The sequence below is a fragment of the Equus asinus genome, chromosome 6 (assembly GCF_041296235.1).
Source record: "Equus asinus isolate D_3611 breed Donkey chromosome 6, EquAss-T2T_v2, whole genome shotgun sequence".
NCBI classification, from domain to species: Eukaryota; Metazoa; Chordata; class Mammalia; order Perissodactyla; family Equidae; genus Equus; species Equus asinus.
In genome coordinates, this window is record NC_091795.1 from 14,954,229 (window position 1) to 14,972,368 (window position 18,140).

Genomic DNA, 18,140 nt, shown 5'->3' on the forward strand with positions numbered 1-18,140 from the left:
TTTGTGTTAGGGAAGTCACGAGGGACCTACTAGGGTGGCGAAAATCTATATCTGGATCTGGACGGTGACATTACAGGTGTTAACTATGTAAAAACTAGCCATGCTGTATAAGTTACGCTTCAACTCTTTAAAAAAGGTAAGTGTTCAATAAACAGAATGGAAAAGAAGTTGGCACGTCACTCGAGCGAGATCGCAGATGTCTCATTTCTGACGTAACATTACGTGTACTGAGAGTCAGCCTAAAAAAGTCTGACAATTCCGGGCTGAGCACTAAGAAACTACCACTCCCAGCATACTTTGCCCGCTTGCCCGCTCCGCAGTTCACCGGAGAGAGGCAAAGGATCAGAAAGCTGGGGTTCCGGCCTGGGGACGGGGGTGGGGAGGCGCAGGCGCACAAGCGCTCGCCACACGCCCTCCCTCCCCCCCCCCCCCCGCCTCCCCCCGCCCCCCCACGCCTTCCTCGGGCGTCCCAGGTTGTATCGCGTGAGGGCCGCAGCCAATAAGGAGGCGGAAGTGACGGACCGGTTCGCCGCCACCGGCAGCTGCTACGAGGTTGAAGGCGGAGTGGACTGGTGTTCTGGAGGTACTGGTTCCCCACTTTTCAGGTATCACCGAGAGCTCGGGTGAGGCAGAGGGCAGTGTAAAAAGACCAGCCACCGCTTCCCGGTGCTAGTGGACACACCGCCACTCAGCATCCGGCCGGGGCGGGGGAGGGGCGCGGCCGAGGCGCGGGTGTCACTGCCGCGGGGGAGGCTTTGGCGCATGCGCCCCGGGCGGCGTTGAAGCGGGGCTGCCTGAACTCTGCCCTCGTTTGTCCCTGGGGGCTCAGGGAGTGGCTGGGATGCTTTTGGGAAGGTACCTGAGGTGCGGTTAAGGATAAGGCTCCTTGGTTGTTTTGACGGCCGCACGTAGAGGCATCAAGGAAATGGTTAGGTAATTTAAGAACAAGTCCCTTTCCAACGTTCCATTTGAACTGAAAAAGGGAAGAGTCAGAGGCTTGTGGTTTGAAGAATGAAAAGTTATCAGGATCCTACACCATCACCTTTGCCCTTTCTGAGTGTGGTGAACGCCACCACCTGCCCCCAGAACAGCTCTTGTTAATCGCTTCTGCTCAGCATTAAATTCTGGGCTCATGCTATAAAACTCCAGGGATGGGCATCAGCTATGCCCCTAGTAAGAACAGGTTCTGATGTGCAAGTCATTGTTTAATATCCGGTTTTCTGCCTCATCCAGCGCCTGTACAGAGGGTCACAGTCCTACTAACATTTTTCTTGGGAGGTAGAGCGTGTGAAATTCTTACTGTGTTTGAAATATTTAAAATTTAAATATTTCTTTAAAAATATTTTAAAGAAGTATTTAAAAGCTTTAAAATTTTGTAGCATTTAAGAGGAACTTACTATTTGGTTTTTTAAAGTCAGAAGTACTTTTGAAACTTAAAGTTTTGGGACAAAACTTTGAAACTTAAGCTAGGCACGTGTTTATTCAATGTTCAGTATTTTTTGAGCACCTGCTGCGTTCCAAGCACTGCTAGTTCTGAGGGTACAAAGGTGAAATCAAGTATGCTTTTCAACTGGTTTTCCTGCGAAGAAAAAGGAATCAGAAGTGAAGTTTGCAACAAGACTATTTCTCTTCGATTCTACATTTATAGAGCGTCTGTATGGGCCAGACTGTGTCAAAAGCTGGGTGAATGAGTTCACAGTTTATTCAGATTTTTTAAAGTGCTTCAGTAGTATTTGCAGATATATCATAGTTAATTGAGATGCAGCAGCCTCCTGCTTTGACAGGCAAGCTATAATTCATGTTTCTGTGGTAATAACCCGGGGTACACATAAAATTGCCATCTGATTGTTGCTGGTAGAAAGTAATAGTTTTCTTTAAAAATATATAATTGAGATCAATCTTCCTTTCTAATCTGAATTAGATTCTGTTTTTAAAGTCGTATTTTACATAGAGGAGTGGTGAAAAAATCAATATTCTTTTTAATGTTTAGAGTGTTAAATTGTTTTACATCAAAGTCAAGAACACTGATTGTCAGTAAGTCAATACCAATATCAGTCTTTGTGGCCTCGTGGATTTTGTTAGGTAATCGGAGAACAGGAATGGAAACTAAAGCTTAGGCAACATGAGGCGCTGTTCTTTACATAAATTGTAATAACCTCTTTTAGGAGTTCAAGAAATGAAAATCATTTAGGCAGAGACCAGGAAAAATACATCTTTTACTCAACTCTGCTCTTTACTGAAGCCAAGTTTGCTACGTGTATGTTTGTGTAAAATCTCACTGCAGTTAAACTTTGCCATTGTTCACAGTCGTTTCTGCTTTACTTCCCCTTGGTAGGGAATGCTGATGGTCAGTGTATGCCACTAAGTGTGACTGCACCTACTCATTTCTCTCTGGTCTGGTGATGGTGTTAAAGACTTGTCTTTGTTTTAGTGTAGTAAAACGCAAACTAGGTCAGAAGCACCTAAACTTTGCTCTAAGTAGTTGCTGAGTGGTGTAACTATAACCTATTGAAAATTAAATTGGAAAAACACTTAATTAAAAATTCTGAAGCGTAACATGAAGTGCTTGGTTGTCAGCAGAACTCTTTGTGGACTACAAATTACACTTGCTAGAATTTTTGAAAATAAGAGAGAAAATTTTGCTTAGTGTTTGTACTTTTTTCCCCCTAACTTTATAAACCTTCTCCCCAGCACCAAGGCTGAACCGTACCATTTAGAAAAATGGAAGCTAATGCATCTGTTGACATGTTTTCAAAAGTCTTGGAGAATCAGTTGCTTCAGACTACCAAACTAGTGGAAGAACATTTGGATTCTGAAATTCAGAAACTGGATCAGATGGACGAAGATGAATTGGAACGCCTCAAAGAAAAGAGACTTGAGGCACTAAGGAAAGCTCAACAGCAGAAACAAGTAACCTCTCTGCCCTGCTTTCTGAAATTGCTATAACAGTATGCTCCTAACAACTTATATATATGTGTGCTGCAGTAGTTACATTTCAATCCTCATTTTTAGGGTGTTTTTGACCTCAAAGTACCTATCATTGTTAAAAATTTGCTCCAGAAAAAGATCAGTTTTAAAGACACTTAGTTAGCCTGATCAGTATGTTAATCCACAGTCAAGTAAGACAAACGTGTGCACAAGATCATTTTCTGAGCTCAGATTTGCATGGTTGAGACAAGAGTGGACTAGGAAGAACGCTAGGAGCAATAGGAGTCAGTGGTTTCCCTTCCAGGTAGTAGTAAAGCCTGTCATACTTTAGCTGTGCTCAAAGCAAACTGGAAAAGAGCTGTAAGGCAACTTACATTAAAGAAAGTTTTACTTCAGTCGTTTTCAATGCAATGTTTAATTATGTGGCTTATTTATTCAAAAGAATGCATGCTGTGTCACAAAGAAAGGTGGCCACAGCTCTACGCTTATTGGTTTCTTAGAGTGTAAGCGTGTAACAGACTTGTAGACTCTGATCAAAGCCAACTGGGTTAAATTCTGCAAATTGAATTTTGATTAAAAAATGTTTCCATTGGTTTAAGTTACATTGAAATACATTGTCACCAACTCTGGTTCCTCTTCAGTTGGCTGTGAGTAAAGCATAAGCTTTAACTTTTCTGAAGAAACTGGAAGTTTTGTTTGTGCTGCTATAGTGTCTCTTTGATAACATTTACACCATCACTGTTTAGAATTGCAACAAAAAAGAATCTTTTAAATGTGACTGAGTTCTAATTTTTATATCTTGAGTTGTCTAAAATAGGGGGTGTGTGTGTGTATATATATATATTGTTTTGAATATATATATATATAGTTTTGAAACCAGGCTACTTTTCTTAATATAATGCTATTAATTGTTTAAGGTAATATATGATGAGATTCTGCTACAAACTCATATTTCATGATCACAGTTAAGTACACTACTAATTGCTAATGCTAAACCTCTTTTTAAGGTTGTCCTGACTAGGATATTTTTGTAGAAAGACTTTGAATCTACTTGATTTGCATTGAGGGACATACATTAATGTCTTAAACGAAGTTGCAGCAGTTAAAAACAGTAGTCTGAATATTTATAATTAAAAACCAACTGAAGCAAGGAGACTTTAGGGCTTTATTAATATACAAGTCAATTTAAAATGAATTTGTCATGGAGTAACTCAGAGGGTTTTATTTTAGAGCTTTCATTTGCATTTTAATAGATTTTTTTTATTAAAGTGTTTTCTGAAGAAGTAAGTAAGAAGCCTTAATGGTTTTTATAGATGCTCTTTTTGAAAGAGTAATGTAGATGTATGGTAATTCTGATTTTCTGATCCATGAAGGTATTGGGGAAATCAGTGTATGCAGTGATATAAGCATTTAATTGGCCTATGGTAATCAATATTCCTCAGTCAACCAAACACCCACCTGCTGTTAGAGCAGCTAGAGATGTAGGACTTAAGTACGGAGCAGAAAGACAAGGTGAGAAATAGAAAGAGCCCGCCAGAGGGTTGGGTGATAGCCATGAAGTGAGAGCCAGGGGCTGCCCACCTGCCGGGCCTCAGGGAGGCTCAGGCTGCACTGTTAACTGTGCCCATCCTGCCGAATCCATTCAGCAGATACCTGTGGAGCACATGCTCTGTGAGAGGAACTGTACTGAGAGTGCAGCCATGCGGCGTCTTGGGAGAGAAGCTGCGCATTGCTGGAGGTTCAGAGTGGGCTTGCCTCCGTCTAAGGAACTTGGACAGTTCAGGTCTTCAGCCTGTTGGTTAAACACATGAGAATAAATAATGAAAAGAAATAGCAGTTTTTTAAAAAACAGAAAAATACTCTTTTTTTAAGGGCACATGTCGTTGGTGAACCGAGAAAGGAGTCATGAAATGTCATGTCATTAAGGAATTGTATTTGAGAGTTTAAACTGTTTATAGAAGCTTTACCAAAGAAATGTCACAAAAGGAGAATATATCAGGGCCTCTTGTGAGTGTGAGCTCAGTGTAAGTGAATCTGAAATGGATACCAAAACCATGAATGCAGTCTGGGCTGTGTTAGCTTAAGTCCAGAGGAGGAGGGCAGCTGGCACCCCTGCTCCTTTCTAGTTGGATCGCTTCTGGAGGGCTGCGTTCAGACTAATGCCACATTTGAACGGGACGTGGAGGAGTTAGACTATGTTCAGAGGAGGACAACCAGGAGCATAAGAAGTCTAGAAATCGTTTCATATGAGAAACAGTCAAAAGGAAATGGAAATGTTCAATTTAGGGAAGGGAGGACATAGGCAAGACGAGGTATTGAAGGGCAGATGTGTGAAAGAGAGATTAGAAGTTTTCTCTCTAATCTTAGGTCCAAGCTGGGATCCACAGACCAAAGTTACGGATATATTGCAGTTCAGTGTGAGACGACCTTTCTAAAAATTAGAGAATACGTGTACAAATGCTTTTTAAGCACATGTGCCAGACACTGTTATAGTTATTTTCATGTTGATTTTCTGTTTTCATAACAACTCAATGAGATAGTTGCTTTATGATTTCTACTTTACAAATGAGGAAATTGAGACTCAGAGAGGTTATTAGAATTCATAGCCTAATAAGTGGTAGAAGGCATTTGAGCCCATGCCTCTGCCTGCAGGCCCGGTGCTCTTTTTGTTAAAACCAGCTGCCTGGAAAAGGAAACAAGCTTCCAGTTGAGGCAATAAGTGTCCTGCCACCAGAAAGGTTCAAGAAGCCGAAAGGTCTGACAGGCGTGGTTGATAAGGGTTGAGATACTGGTTTGGGAAGTTGGATTGATGACCTGTGAGATCTTAATTGTTTCTGGACACCGTCTGAGGAGACAACTTTTTCTTCCTAGGATGTTACCCATTGGTGGCGAGTATAGGAAGGTTCCTGCCTCTCTGGGGTAATCATCAAGAGCACACAGCTTCAGAACCACAGTAACCCCTCTCCCCCTTCCCTGATCCCCAGAAACTGACTTTTCCTCATGAGCATTAGTTTTAAAAACTTCGTAGTGACTCAGATCAAATGCTTCTGATTTTAGTAGTTTGAGTGCAAAGAAATTAAATAGATGATTACATTCTAAGTCTCTTGAGTCTAAATTTTTATTTTCGAAGTCCTAAGAAAACATACATGTTTCAAGTTACCAAGACAGATAGTTGTCTTAAATATGAGCCATGCTATGGAGATAATTACTGCCCATAGACTGTTTTTCCATGGGTACTAGATACATAGGAAAGCAAATCAATAAAAGGAATTCATTAATCTAGAAAACAAAATCGACTTCATTAGAAACTATTATGGTGGTTTACACACAAAATGTAAAGTGGTATTGAAAGAGATATTACAGATGTGTAATATTTCCCTTTTCTTCAAATTAGGAATGGCTTTCAAAAGGACATGGAGAATACAGAGAAATCCCTAGCGAGAGAGACTTTTTTCAAGAAGTAAAGGAGAGTAAAAAAGTGGTTTGCCATTTCTACAGAGACTCCACATTCAGGTAACTGTTTCCATCAGTGACTTTTTTAAACATGATGAGATCTTTGAATAGAGGTATACTGACTTAATAGAGAAATTAAGAAAAATAAAAGGAACTACTTCCTAGAAGTAATAGAAGTCTGTACTATAGAAGTCTGTACATTAAAGTTAAGCAATTGTTATTTTAAAGGTTACCTTAAAAACCACTGACATACAAAAGTATAAATGAACTTTATTGAAAATCAAGAATATTTCCAGAGAAATGGCTATTTTCTGAATTATATTTTCACTAGCTAACCTTAAAAACATTTTAGAAATAGACGCTTAATTTTTTTATGAATGCAACAGAAATTATTTCTACTTTTTTTTTCCTACTATTATGATATAGCCACAGTGTTGGGAATGGGCATCAACACCTTGAATACCCGCTCTGAATTCATTCACTCCTTCTCAGCTAGCAACTCATGGGGAGACAATGGCTTGAGCCTTTCACCAGAAGCATAGTTGGGACTGCTAGGCGTGGCTGGAAGGAGAAGAAAGTGATTTCTCTTAGACCAACCCATGTCTGCACACCATTCTGTGGAGGCAGATCCCTTTTAAAAAGAAAATACCCCCACAAGAGGTTATGACTTAAGCCAGACGACTCAAGCCTTTTCTTTTTTAAGCCCCAAAATTTGATTAGTTGCCAACATTTAAAAATTTAGAGAGACCTCATTTTTAAAAATCTTGATTTCAGAATTTTTTTAAAAAACTACAAAACTTGATAATAACAGACCTAGAACTCAGTATGAAAGCAATTTGCTGATGCTGAGTGACAGCTACCTCCCTTAGACGGACAGACACTCCAGTGTACAGTCTCTCATTCCCTGTCGTCTCAGCCCTGCCCACTTCTCTCATTTGCATAGCATGCCTGGCCCTTGTCTTACCCTCACTGTGCAACAACTTGGTTATTAGTTAACCCCTTTCAGAGATTGATCGCCTGGGATTTATTGACTAAGAAAATAAAAATGAAAGAAAATTTTGAGATGGTGAAATCTCCTATAAGGGAAAGTGGGAGAGGGGATTAGGAAGGTAAAAGAGAATCAAGGAAATCCTCTGCCATTGTGGTACACTGTCATCTCCCCTGGGCACGCATTCCGTAACTTGCCAACCTCGGACATATGTGATGAGGTGGTATATTGGTACCCTATCAATCTATAAGGTTATTGTTTGTTCACTTGTTTATTAAATGTCTTTGCCTGCTAGATTGTTAGTTTTGTGAAGGTAGAGAGTTTACCTGTATTGTGGCCCACTGTGGTCTGGATTCCTAGCCCTAGAACAGCAATGGCTGACACATACTGGGTGCTATGTATGTACATTTGATGGATATGTAAACAATGCAGCACTAACAGTACTTACGTTCAAACAAAACTGAAAAATCAAAATTTACATCATCAGTGAATGTATATATATTTATGTACCAGAGTTCCTAGCACATAGTGGGCTGGATGCTTTCATGTGTAAAATCCAGGAACATTCACAATGACCCTTTGAGGTGAGGAGATATAACTTCTATGCTTCTTGTGTGCAGACCAAGACTTGGAGAGATTAAGTAACTCAACTAATGTCTCTCAGCTAATGAATGATAAAAGAGGATTTGAATCGAGGTTTTTAGTCTCATGCTGTTTTAACTACACCATGACTGCTGTTTCTGCAATTTACTAAATGGATTAATTGGCAAATGGCACATAGACTTATTTAAAATAGGTTTCATATTACTCCAGTAAAACCATGGAGTTAATTTATGTACAAATTTGCAAGAACATATTCTCATATATCAGTTGATTCATCATTTGTTTTGAGCTTCATTCAAAGACCATTTGTTAATTTCTTCTCTCATACCATTTTTCACTAAAATCTCATTGCTGCACTACAGAGGTGATATATGAAAAGATACGTTCAGAGGGAAAGTGATGAGGCATCAAGGTTATAAGAAACACTATGGACCCAAACCAAATTCAGGAAAAACTACACCAAGAAGTGCCCCAAAAGCCTACTAGTAAAAACAGCTCTGGAGCATTTGGTGTCTTAGCTAAAGCAGTGTTTCTCGGGGCTGTTCCCATGGCCGAGTGGTTAAGTTCGCGCACTCCGCTCCGTTGGCCCAGGGTTTCGCGGGTTCGGATCCTGGGCGCGGACGTGGCAGCGCTTGTCAAGCCGTTCTGAGGCGGCGTCCCACGTAACGCAACCAGAGGTACTCACAACTAGAATACACAACTATGTCCTGGGGGCCTTTGGGGAGATAAATAAAAAAAGATTGGTGACAGTTGTTAGCTCAGGGGCCAATCTTTAAAAAAAAAAAAGAGAAAAATTAAAAAAAAAAAATAAAGCAGTAATTCTCAGACTTCTCTGGGCATGAGCGTCACCTGCATGTTTCCCAGCTCCATCCCGAGAATGTTGATTCACATGTATGTTTTAAAAGTTGATAGTAGTGAAGACCTACGGTTAAGAACTGTTTCAGAAACACTAGAGGATTGAGTAGTTTAAAATACATTTTAATTTAAAGAAAATGCCACTTCCATTTTCTTCTCCAATAGAAGGTGGCTTGATAAAAGTTACTAGTGATACTTTTCATTTCTTTAGAACCTCAATGACCATATTTATAGCCCTTGTCCTTAATATACTTCTGACTGACCAAGTTACACAGAAGTGTTCCTTCTCAGTGACACTGTTCAGTCTTTCTTAATGACTTTCAAATATGGCACTGTATGTACATTTCTAACTCGGGAAAGTCTCTTCTGGGTTCTGGCAAGTTAAAATTTGTCACCCTTCAAGCTCCCTGTATGAGATACCAGGAAACATGCATACAGAAATGACAATTTGTTCTTACCATGAACATGATGACTTCATGAACTATCTATAACTTAAGGCATATATTGAATATTTTGTTTTTTATAAATATAGTTAGGGCAAATCTGACTGTTTTTGTACCCCTCATAATCAGGCAGCTAACCTATGAGGTGGAAATGAGGTCATCTGACACAGGCATAGGTTGGCTGCCGAATTATGAGACTCAGCCAAAAAAACTGTAAAATTAGATGTACCATAAATATTAATGATAGTTATTTTAAACAAGAAATCTGTTGCTTTAGCTTTTGATTGTCTATATGTTGTTTTTTACAGGTGTAAAATACTAGACAGACATTTGGTGATACTGTCCAAGAAACATCTTGAGACCAAATTTTTGAAGCTGAATGTGGAAAAAGCACCTTTCCTTTGTGAGAGACTGCGTATCAAAGTCATTCCTACACTAGCACTGGTAAAAGATGGGAAAACACAAGATTATGTTGTTGGATTCACTGACCTAGGAAATACAGATGACTTCACCACAGAAACTTTAGAGTGGAGGCTGGGTTGTTCCGATATTCTTAATTACAGGTAACTTGGCAAACAATAGATTTATTTTAATTCGCATATTCAGTCGATATTTTTAGAGAGGATTTTTTTATATTAACATTTATTTTATGGAACTAGGATCTTTTGGCTGAGATGTAGAAAAACTTTCACAAAGGAAAAGCATATTTCTTAAAGTGTACATTATTGTTAGCGTGATCTTACAACAAATTCACAGTTATAGATATTGAATCTTGGAGTACACCTGGCTATAAAAGTTTTCAACCTAATAGAACCTACTGAATCTAATTCTCTATTAATCTGGAAAGCCAAAGTGACACTCCAGAATTGACTCTTCCCTGATTTAAACCAGATTTCTAAAATTGTTAATGACGTGTTTTTAAACATTAGATTTTTACTGTGGATATTCCTGCCTCACTTGTAGAATCTGATAAAATATATAGAATCTCATTTCTGTGCTTCGCTTAAATTACTTTCTAAGGGGAACAGTCTCAGTTTGAAAATAGTTTAAAATCCATCTTCCATTTTTTGTTCATCTCTTTGTCCACTTCTCCAGACAAATAATTTATCAGAGCATATCATCTTGTCTTTTGTGCCTGTTCTTGATTTTCAAAAATAGCAGGTAAAATTGTGCAATAATTGTGGAATTATCATTCCACAGTCATAGTGCCTTTCAATAAGTGGAAAGTTCTCTCGTCTTTTCAATCCCCCTCCCCATTTTTCTCTAAATCTTTCCTACGTATGCCTAAATCATTCCTACATTGTAGAAATTGATTTTGGAGTTTATTTTCTTAATATTAAATAAAATATTAATATTTAGTGAATTATTTTGAAATGATTTCAAACTTGAAACAAGTTGGAAAGTAGTACTAAGAATTATCATATACCTTTCACCCATATTCCCCAATTTTAAACATTTTCTATTTGTTTTATCATTCTCTTTCTAGATACATGTAAATTTTTCTCAGAACCATATGAGTGGGAGTGGTAGATGTGTTGTCCCTTTAATCCTAAATATTTCCATGTGTATTTCCTAAGAACAAGAACATTTTCTTATATAATCAATACAATTACTAAAACAGGACATATTATGTAATTTAAAGACCTTATTTAAAGTCTACCATTGTCCCAATAATGTCCTCCATATCAAAAAATGTGTTGTATGTAGTTACTGTGTGTTTTTAGTTTCCATTAACCTCTAACAACTTGATATTTTTCCTTTATTTTTCAATACTCGGATATTCTTGAAGAGTACAAGCTAGTTATTTTATAGAGCATCTCCTGATTTGGATTTGTCTAACGTTTTAAGATTAGATTCAGATTATGCGTTTTTTCACAGGTATGTTATGAAAGTGATGTTGTGTTGTTCCCTCTCAGTGCACCATATCAGGAGGCATGTGGTGGTTTGTCTTATTTCTGGTGGTGATAACTGAGCACTGGTTAACCAGTTGTCTACCAGGCTTCTCCATATCCTATATTAATTTACTTTTTCATTTTTTATATTAGAATGGGCTATGGATTATTTACTTTGAAGCTTAGATTGCCCCATATTTGGCCAGTGAGAGCCTCTTTCATGCTGGCTTCTCCAGCCTTTTGACATGTCCCCATAATTCTTCTGAGCACTTTCTTTCTGGTACAAATAAGATGTTTTGGGGGGGCTCATGTTGTACTCTCCTTAGAATTGGCTGTTTCTCCAAAGACCGGTGGTTCCTTTCAGTGGCAAATGATATTTCAAAATCGAGATCTAGGTGCTGGGAATATTGCCAAATATTTTTGAAAGAAAAAATTATCTCATTTCACTTATTTTTCAAGCATGATGGAAAAGAGTTTCATACCAATTCAAGGTTAATGATAATGAATTCCATGAGTTTTGTTATGTCTGTAGAGATCTAAACATTAAAAGATGTTAACAGTCTTAACAGGCTGTCAAAAATAGAACACCATTTTCCTTTGTCATTCTCACAGTGAAAAGAATCAAATACAGGTTCAGCATATCCAAAACAGATGGAAGAAACTCTGATTTCCTTCCATGCCTTTCAGTCAGAAATTCTGTTGGTGCCTCCTCTGAAATTTAATTAGTAATTAATCATAAATGAGAAAATAAAACATTGATCTAATATATTTAGTAGTACAAAATGAGGTTTAAAACTATTAACCATGAGTATGAATAATATACCTCTTCCTTAACACCAGCACTTTAAAGAAAATTTTACTCTATATGTTACAGAGAGGAAGAAAAGAGATTTTTGTGCAGTTTAGTCTACCAACTTTACTAAATCATAAAGAATAAATGGTTTTCAAATTTGCTTTATTTTTAGTGGAAATTTAATGGAGCCACCATTTCAAAGCCAAAAGAAATTTGGAACAAACTTCACAAAGCTGGAAAAGAAAACTATCCGAGGAAAGAAATATGATTCAGACTCTGATGATGATTAGAGATCAGTCATAATCCTTTGTTAATTGTCTTTTTATTTCTGCTTATTTCAGAATTAGATGTGTTTTCTAAATTCTGTTGATTTTGATACAGTAGTCATCTAATGGTCATATTCTAGAGTTTTATACAGTTGTAGCACATCGAAGGACATCTTTAATACTTTCTGTGTGGAGCTCATGTTTAAGTTGAGAAAAACATCTGAATTCTTAAATTATCTGGGAAGGATCTGGACTCTATTTTTGAGATTGGTTTTATCACAATATGATTCTTACATCTTTATACCATTCACAACTGTGTTTTTAATCTACTGAATTAGAAATAGAAATTCAGCAAACTATTCCAGGACTAAGTCTTACACATTATTTACTTTATACACCAGGTCAAGTAACATTTACTGGTATAACAGACTGCACTTGTAAATGAATTCTAAACACTCTTCACTTCTGGAATATATTCAAATAACTATTAACGAACTGCTTATTTATTCTGTATGCTGCATCAACTGATGGCAGCAGAAAGCTCTTTCAGGTTGTGAACATATTGCCTTATTTAAAGGATCCTGATTGCTTGTATTTTAAGACATGCATTAAAAAATAATTAGGCAGTGCTTTGGGAATAACAACATCAGGAGATCTACAGAGTCCTCAGTTAAACAACCGTAACTGGTAAATGTTATTTAAAAAAACATTAAAGTTCCTGGAAATTGTCATAAGAGCATACAGCAAACAAAAACATTTATTCAAGAAAATACTAAATCTTGGTAAGAATAGTGAGTCTCCATGGTATTGAGCCACAACCCTGCACCCTTCCTCCCTGAAGCTTTCAGTGTTAGTCTGTTTCTGCCTAGGAGGAGCAGACTACTAGCATTTTTCGTCCCTGCCCCAATTTCTGTGTTACAGAAGGTCTAGAGCAGCAAAGAGGTCTGGAGCTTCCTTCCTCCACCCAGTGCCACTTCTAGCACAGATGTACCCCAGGAATGGCAGACCAAGTATTGCCCAGCTTACTCATAAGACTTGTAGACCACAGGTATCATTCCTAGAAAAGCAGGCTAGTCTCCCACCCACGTCTCTGGGGAGTAGCACAGAGTTCTGGCCGGTGGGAGAAGCAAACTACAAAAACAGCTTCCATAGCACTCCCTAAAGGGACTGACTTTATTTAGAATAGAGTGAGAGAGGAGAAGTTCAAGCCTAAGGGTGTTGCTGTAGGCAAAAGAGATTTGGAGGGTGGGGATCGGGGAAAACAAGTAAGAGGAGACTGGTAGCTCCATGATAGCAACAAGCAAAAGGGAAGACCAGTGAGAAGTTTAACAGAGAATGAAAGAGGCAGCTAAGAGTAGTCCTAAGGTTGGAATAAGCCTCAAAGTCTACAAGGGCCTGAATTTGTTTGAATGAAACTGTGTAGCAATTTATGCCCTAGGCATTGTCAAAAGCAATAGAGGGGTCCACTGGCGATCAGTGGATGTTAATAGCAGGGTGTGATAACAGTAGTGGCAGACCAACTAGAACCCTTACAAGGAGATCAGGGAAAGAAACAGTAAAAGAGTGCCCTAGTAAAACTACTGTCCTTGGGGTTGGAGGGGGGAGTCAGGGTGCATGCACATGTCCAGGCTGTACAACCTGGGGAGGAACATCAGAGGCTACACAGTGCAGCGTAAATGGCCTTAAATCGTCCAGCTAAGTCACTAAACAAATAAACAAGCCCTTGGATAGAGGGGAAGATGAGTCTGCAGAGCTGCTATATTATCTAAAATACCAAATTTTCAACAACAAATTAAAAGATCTGCAAAGAAACAAAGTGTGACCCATACACGGGGTGGGGGTCACGGGGAGAAGCAATCAAAACAAACTGCCTTTAAGTGAGCTCAGATGTTGGAAGCAGACAAAAACTTCAAAGCAGCTGTTTTTTAAAAACTTACCAAAACCATGCCAGAGGTGAAGGAAGGTATAATAATATTCCATCAAATAGAGAATATTAAAGAGAAATTATTTCAAAAAAACCAAATGGAAATCTCTAGACTTGTACAATAACTGCAATGAATAATTCATTCAAGGGACTGAGCAGTAGATTTGAGCTTGCAGTATAAAAGAATCATCAAATGTGGGTATTAGTGAATACAGATAATGCAATCCAAAAAACAAGAGTAAAACAAAGAAAAATAAACAGCCTCAGAGAAACATGGAACCATCACCGTGTAGTGGGAGTCCCAGAAGGAGAGGAGAAAGAAAACTAGGAGAAAAAATTATTAGAAGAAATAATGCCTAAAAACCCCAAATTTGATGAAAAACATGAAGAAGATCAGCACATTCTTAAAGCAGAATGATCCACACCCAGACGTGTCAGAATAAAAATATTGAAAGACAAAAATGTTGAAGACACAAAACCCACTTGTACAAGAAAACCTCATTAACGATTGACTTGGAAGCAATGGAGGCCTGAAGGCAGTGGACTGACATGCAAAGTGCTGAATGAGAAAACTGTCAACCAAGAATCTTATATCTAGCAAAACTGTCTTTCAGAAATGAAGGCAAAGTAAGGACATTCTTGCATTTTAAGAATTCATTCTGGGGCTGGCCCCGTGGCTGAGTGGTTAAGTTTGCACACTCTGCTGCAGTGGCCCAGGGTTTCACCGGTTCTAATCCTGAGAACAGACATGGCACCACTCATCAGGCCATGCTGAGGCAGCATCCCACATAGCGCAACTAAAACTACACAACTATGTACTGAGGGGCTTTGGGAGAAAAAAGGAAAAATAAAATCTTAAAAAAAGAAATTCGTTCTGAGGAAACTCACCTTACAATAAGTACTAAAGGAGGCTTTTCAAGCTGAAAGGAAGTGAGATCACACAGTAGTTCAAATACTCATGAAAAAATGGAATGCCAGTAAAGATAATTATGTAGGAAATTATAAAAGACGTTGTAATGACCTATTGTCCTTTCTTCTCTCAGCTGACTTAGAAAACAATTCTATAAAATATATAATATGTGTATGATTGTAGTGTTTCATCTGTAACAGAAATGTGACAATAACACCATGAAGGAGGTGGGAGCAAATCTGTATTTCAATAATGAATCCACAGAAAGAGATGAAGACAACAAGAAATGGTAAATTAAAAGGTTAATATAAGAAACTGTAAATGTATACTTGTTTTTTCAACTTTTAAAACAAAATTATAAAATGTATTTATTACAGGAATGTATTGAAACATTTTTAACATAGAGATGCAATATGTATAACTAACAAAAAAGGAAGAAGGAATAGAGCTTTACAGGAGTAATATTCTATATTTCCCTGGAATTAAATTACTATAAAGCTAAAGTAGATTCCCACAAGATGTATAGTCTAAGGCCTAGAGTAACCACTAAGAAAATAATTCAAAAAATATACAAAAAACGATTATTAAAGGAATTGAAATATTACATTAGAAAATATTCACTTAAAAAAAGAAACCAGAAAAGAAGAACAAAGAAACAAGAAAGATATGACATACATAGAAAACAAAAAATAAAATGACAAACCTAAATCAACCATATAAATAGTGACACTACACGTGAGTGGATTAAACAATCTTTAGGCAAATGTTGTCACACTGGATTACAAAACAAGATTAAACTATATGCTGTCCACAGGAGACACACCTTAGAATCAAAGGTACAATGAAAAAGTTATACCATGCAAAGAGCAATCATCAGAGAACTGGAGTGGCTAATCTAATAGAAAAAATAGACTTGAAAATAGAAAGTGTCACTACAGATAAAGAGGGTCATTTTATAGTGATAAAAGAGAATCCATCAAGAAGCTATAACAAATGTAAACATATCTGCACCTCACAACAGAGCCCATAAATTCTTGACAGTTCTGTGTTTTGCTTTCAGAATTCTGAAGCAAAACTTAACAGAATTGAGGGGGAAATAGACAATTCAGCAATAACAGTCCAAGACCTGACCCCACTTCCGGTAATGAATAAGAAGCTAGGCAGAAGATCAGCAAGGAAATAGACTTGAACAGCACTATACGTCTGTACCTCTGTACTGTGTACTATCTATACGCTATACAAGTACACCTAACACCTACAGAGCATTCACACAACAGCAGCACACTCCTCAAGATCACATGGAACTTTCTCCTAGATAAACCATATTTCAGACTATAAAATAAGCCTCAATAAATTCCAAAGTATTGAAATCATGAAAGGTATGTTCTCTGATCACAATGGAGTGAAATTACAAGTGAGTAACAGAAACTTGGGAAATTCAAAGATATGTAGAAATTCATGCACTGCTAAATAAGCAATGGGTCAAAGAGAAAAATTAGAAGATAAATTAGTAAGTTCTTTGAGATATATGAAAGTAAAAATGCAATATACCAAAGCTCACGGAATGGCACTAAAGCAGTGCTTATAGGGAAATTTATAACACTACACACCTATGTTACAGATACAAAGATCTCAAATCAATAATCCTCCAACTTAAAACATTAGGAAAAGAACAAACTAAACCTAAAACAGGCAGGAACAAAAAAAAACAAAACTAGTCATCAAATCTGGTACAGGCATAAAGATAAACATGTAGATCAATGGGATAGAATTGAGTGTGCAGAAGTAAACCCTTACATTTGTGGTCAATTGACGTTTGGTAAAGGTGCCAAGACAGTTCAAGCAGGAAAGAGTAATCTGTTCAACAAAGGTGTTGGGACAACTAGATTGCTACAGGTAAAAGAAGAAGGTTGGACCCCTACCTCACACAATACACAGAGTTTAACTTAAAATGGCTCAAAGACCAAACTGTAGGAGTTAAAACTATAGAACCCTTAGAAGAAAATCTGAAAGTAAATATTCGTGACTTTGGATTAGTCAAAGCCATAAGAAGGCACAGCACCAAAAGCACCAATGGCAAAAACAAAATAGATGAATTGGACTTCATCAACATTAAAAACTTGTTTGCTGCAAATAATACCATCAAACTGAACTCACAGAATGGGAGAAAATATTTGCAAATCATCTATCTGATAAAGGACATGTATCCAGAATAGGTGAAGAATTCTTACAACACAAGAAAAGCACGAATATCTCAAGTTAAAAATAAGTAAAGGATCGGAATAGACTTTACACAAAGGAAATGTTAAAATGGACAATAAGCATGTGAAAATATGCTCAAATCATTAGCCACCAGGAAAATGCAAATGAAAACCACAGTGACACCCTGTTTACACTGACTAGGATGATTATAATTTAAAAAAACAGATGGGGGGCTGGCCCCGTGGCCGAGTGGTTAAGTTCGCGCGCTCCACTGCAGGCAGCCCAGTGTTTCGTTGGTTCGAATCCTGGGTGTGGACATGGCACTGCTCATCAGACCACGCTTAGGCAGCGTCCCACATGCCACAACTAGAAGAACCCACAACGAAGAATATACAGCTATGTACCGGGGGGCTTTGGGGAGAAAAAGGAAATAATAAAATCTTTAAAAAAAAAAAAAAACAGATGGGACCAGCCTGGTGGTATAGTGGTTAAGTTTGTGCACTCTGCTTTGGTGGCCCAGGGTTTGCAGCTTCAGGTCCTGGGCACAGACCTATACACCATTCATCAAGCCATGCTGTGGTTGTGTCCCATATACAAAATAGAGGAAGATTGGCACAGATGTTAGCTCAGGGACAATCTTGCTCAAGCAAAAAGAGGAAGATTGGCAACAGATGTTGGCTCAGGGCCAATCTTCCTCACCAAAACAAAAACAAACAACAGACAATAGCAAGTGTTAAAAAGGATGTGGAGAAATTGGAACCTTCATGCATTGCTATTGGGGTTGTAAACTGATGCAGCTACTTTAAAAAACAGTTTGGCAGTCCTTCAGAAAGTTACACATACAGTTACCATGTGACCCAACAATTTCACTGTTAAGTGTAGC

General features: G+C 38.0%; 1 protein-coding gene across 3 annotated transcripts; it reads left to right on the forward strand.

The window, feature by feature from the left end:
* The first annotated feature begins 316 nt into the window (after positions 1-316).
* On the forward strand, positions 317-12,875 carry TXNDC9 (thioredoxin domain containing 9). 3 transcript variants are annotated; one of them, XM_014867447.3, is made up of 5 exons: positions 317-583; positions 2,692-2,910; positions 6,323-6,441; positions 9,579-9,833; positions 12,128-12,875. In XM_014867447.3, exons 2-5 carry the CDS (start codon positions 2,722-2,724, stop codon positions 12,243-12,245), a joined length of 681 nt encoding a protein of 226 aa, XP_014722933.1. In that variant the 5' UTR covers positions 317-583; positions 2,692-2,721; the 3' UTR covers positions 12,246-12,875. The 3 variants fall into 3 exon arrangements, with proteins under 3 accessions (XP_014722933.1, XP_014722932.1, XP_014722931.1); XM_014867446.3 differs by having other exon boundaries at positions 319-605; XM_014867445.3 differs by having other exon boundaries at positions 472-623.
* Positions 12,876-18,140: the final 5,265 nt, after the last annotated feature.

Excerpts from the sequence above, each read along its gene's own strand:
- TXNDC9 (XM_014867447.3), top strand. The coding sequence starts at position 2,722 with ATGGAAGCTAATGCATCTGTTGACATGTTTTCAAAAGTCTTGGAGAAT. Across the intron at positions 2,911-6,322 it reads AAGCTCAACAGCAGAAACAA|GAATGGCTTTCAAAAGGACA; the intron begins GTAACCTCTCTG and ends TCTTCAAATTAG. Across the intron at positions 9,834-12,127 it reads TCCGATATTCTTAATTACAG|TGGAAATTTAATGGAGCCAC; the intron begins GTAACTTGGCAA and ends CTTTATTTTTAG.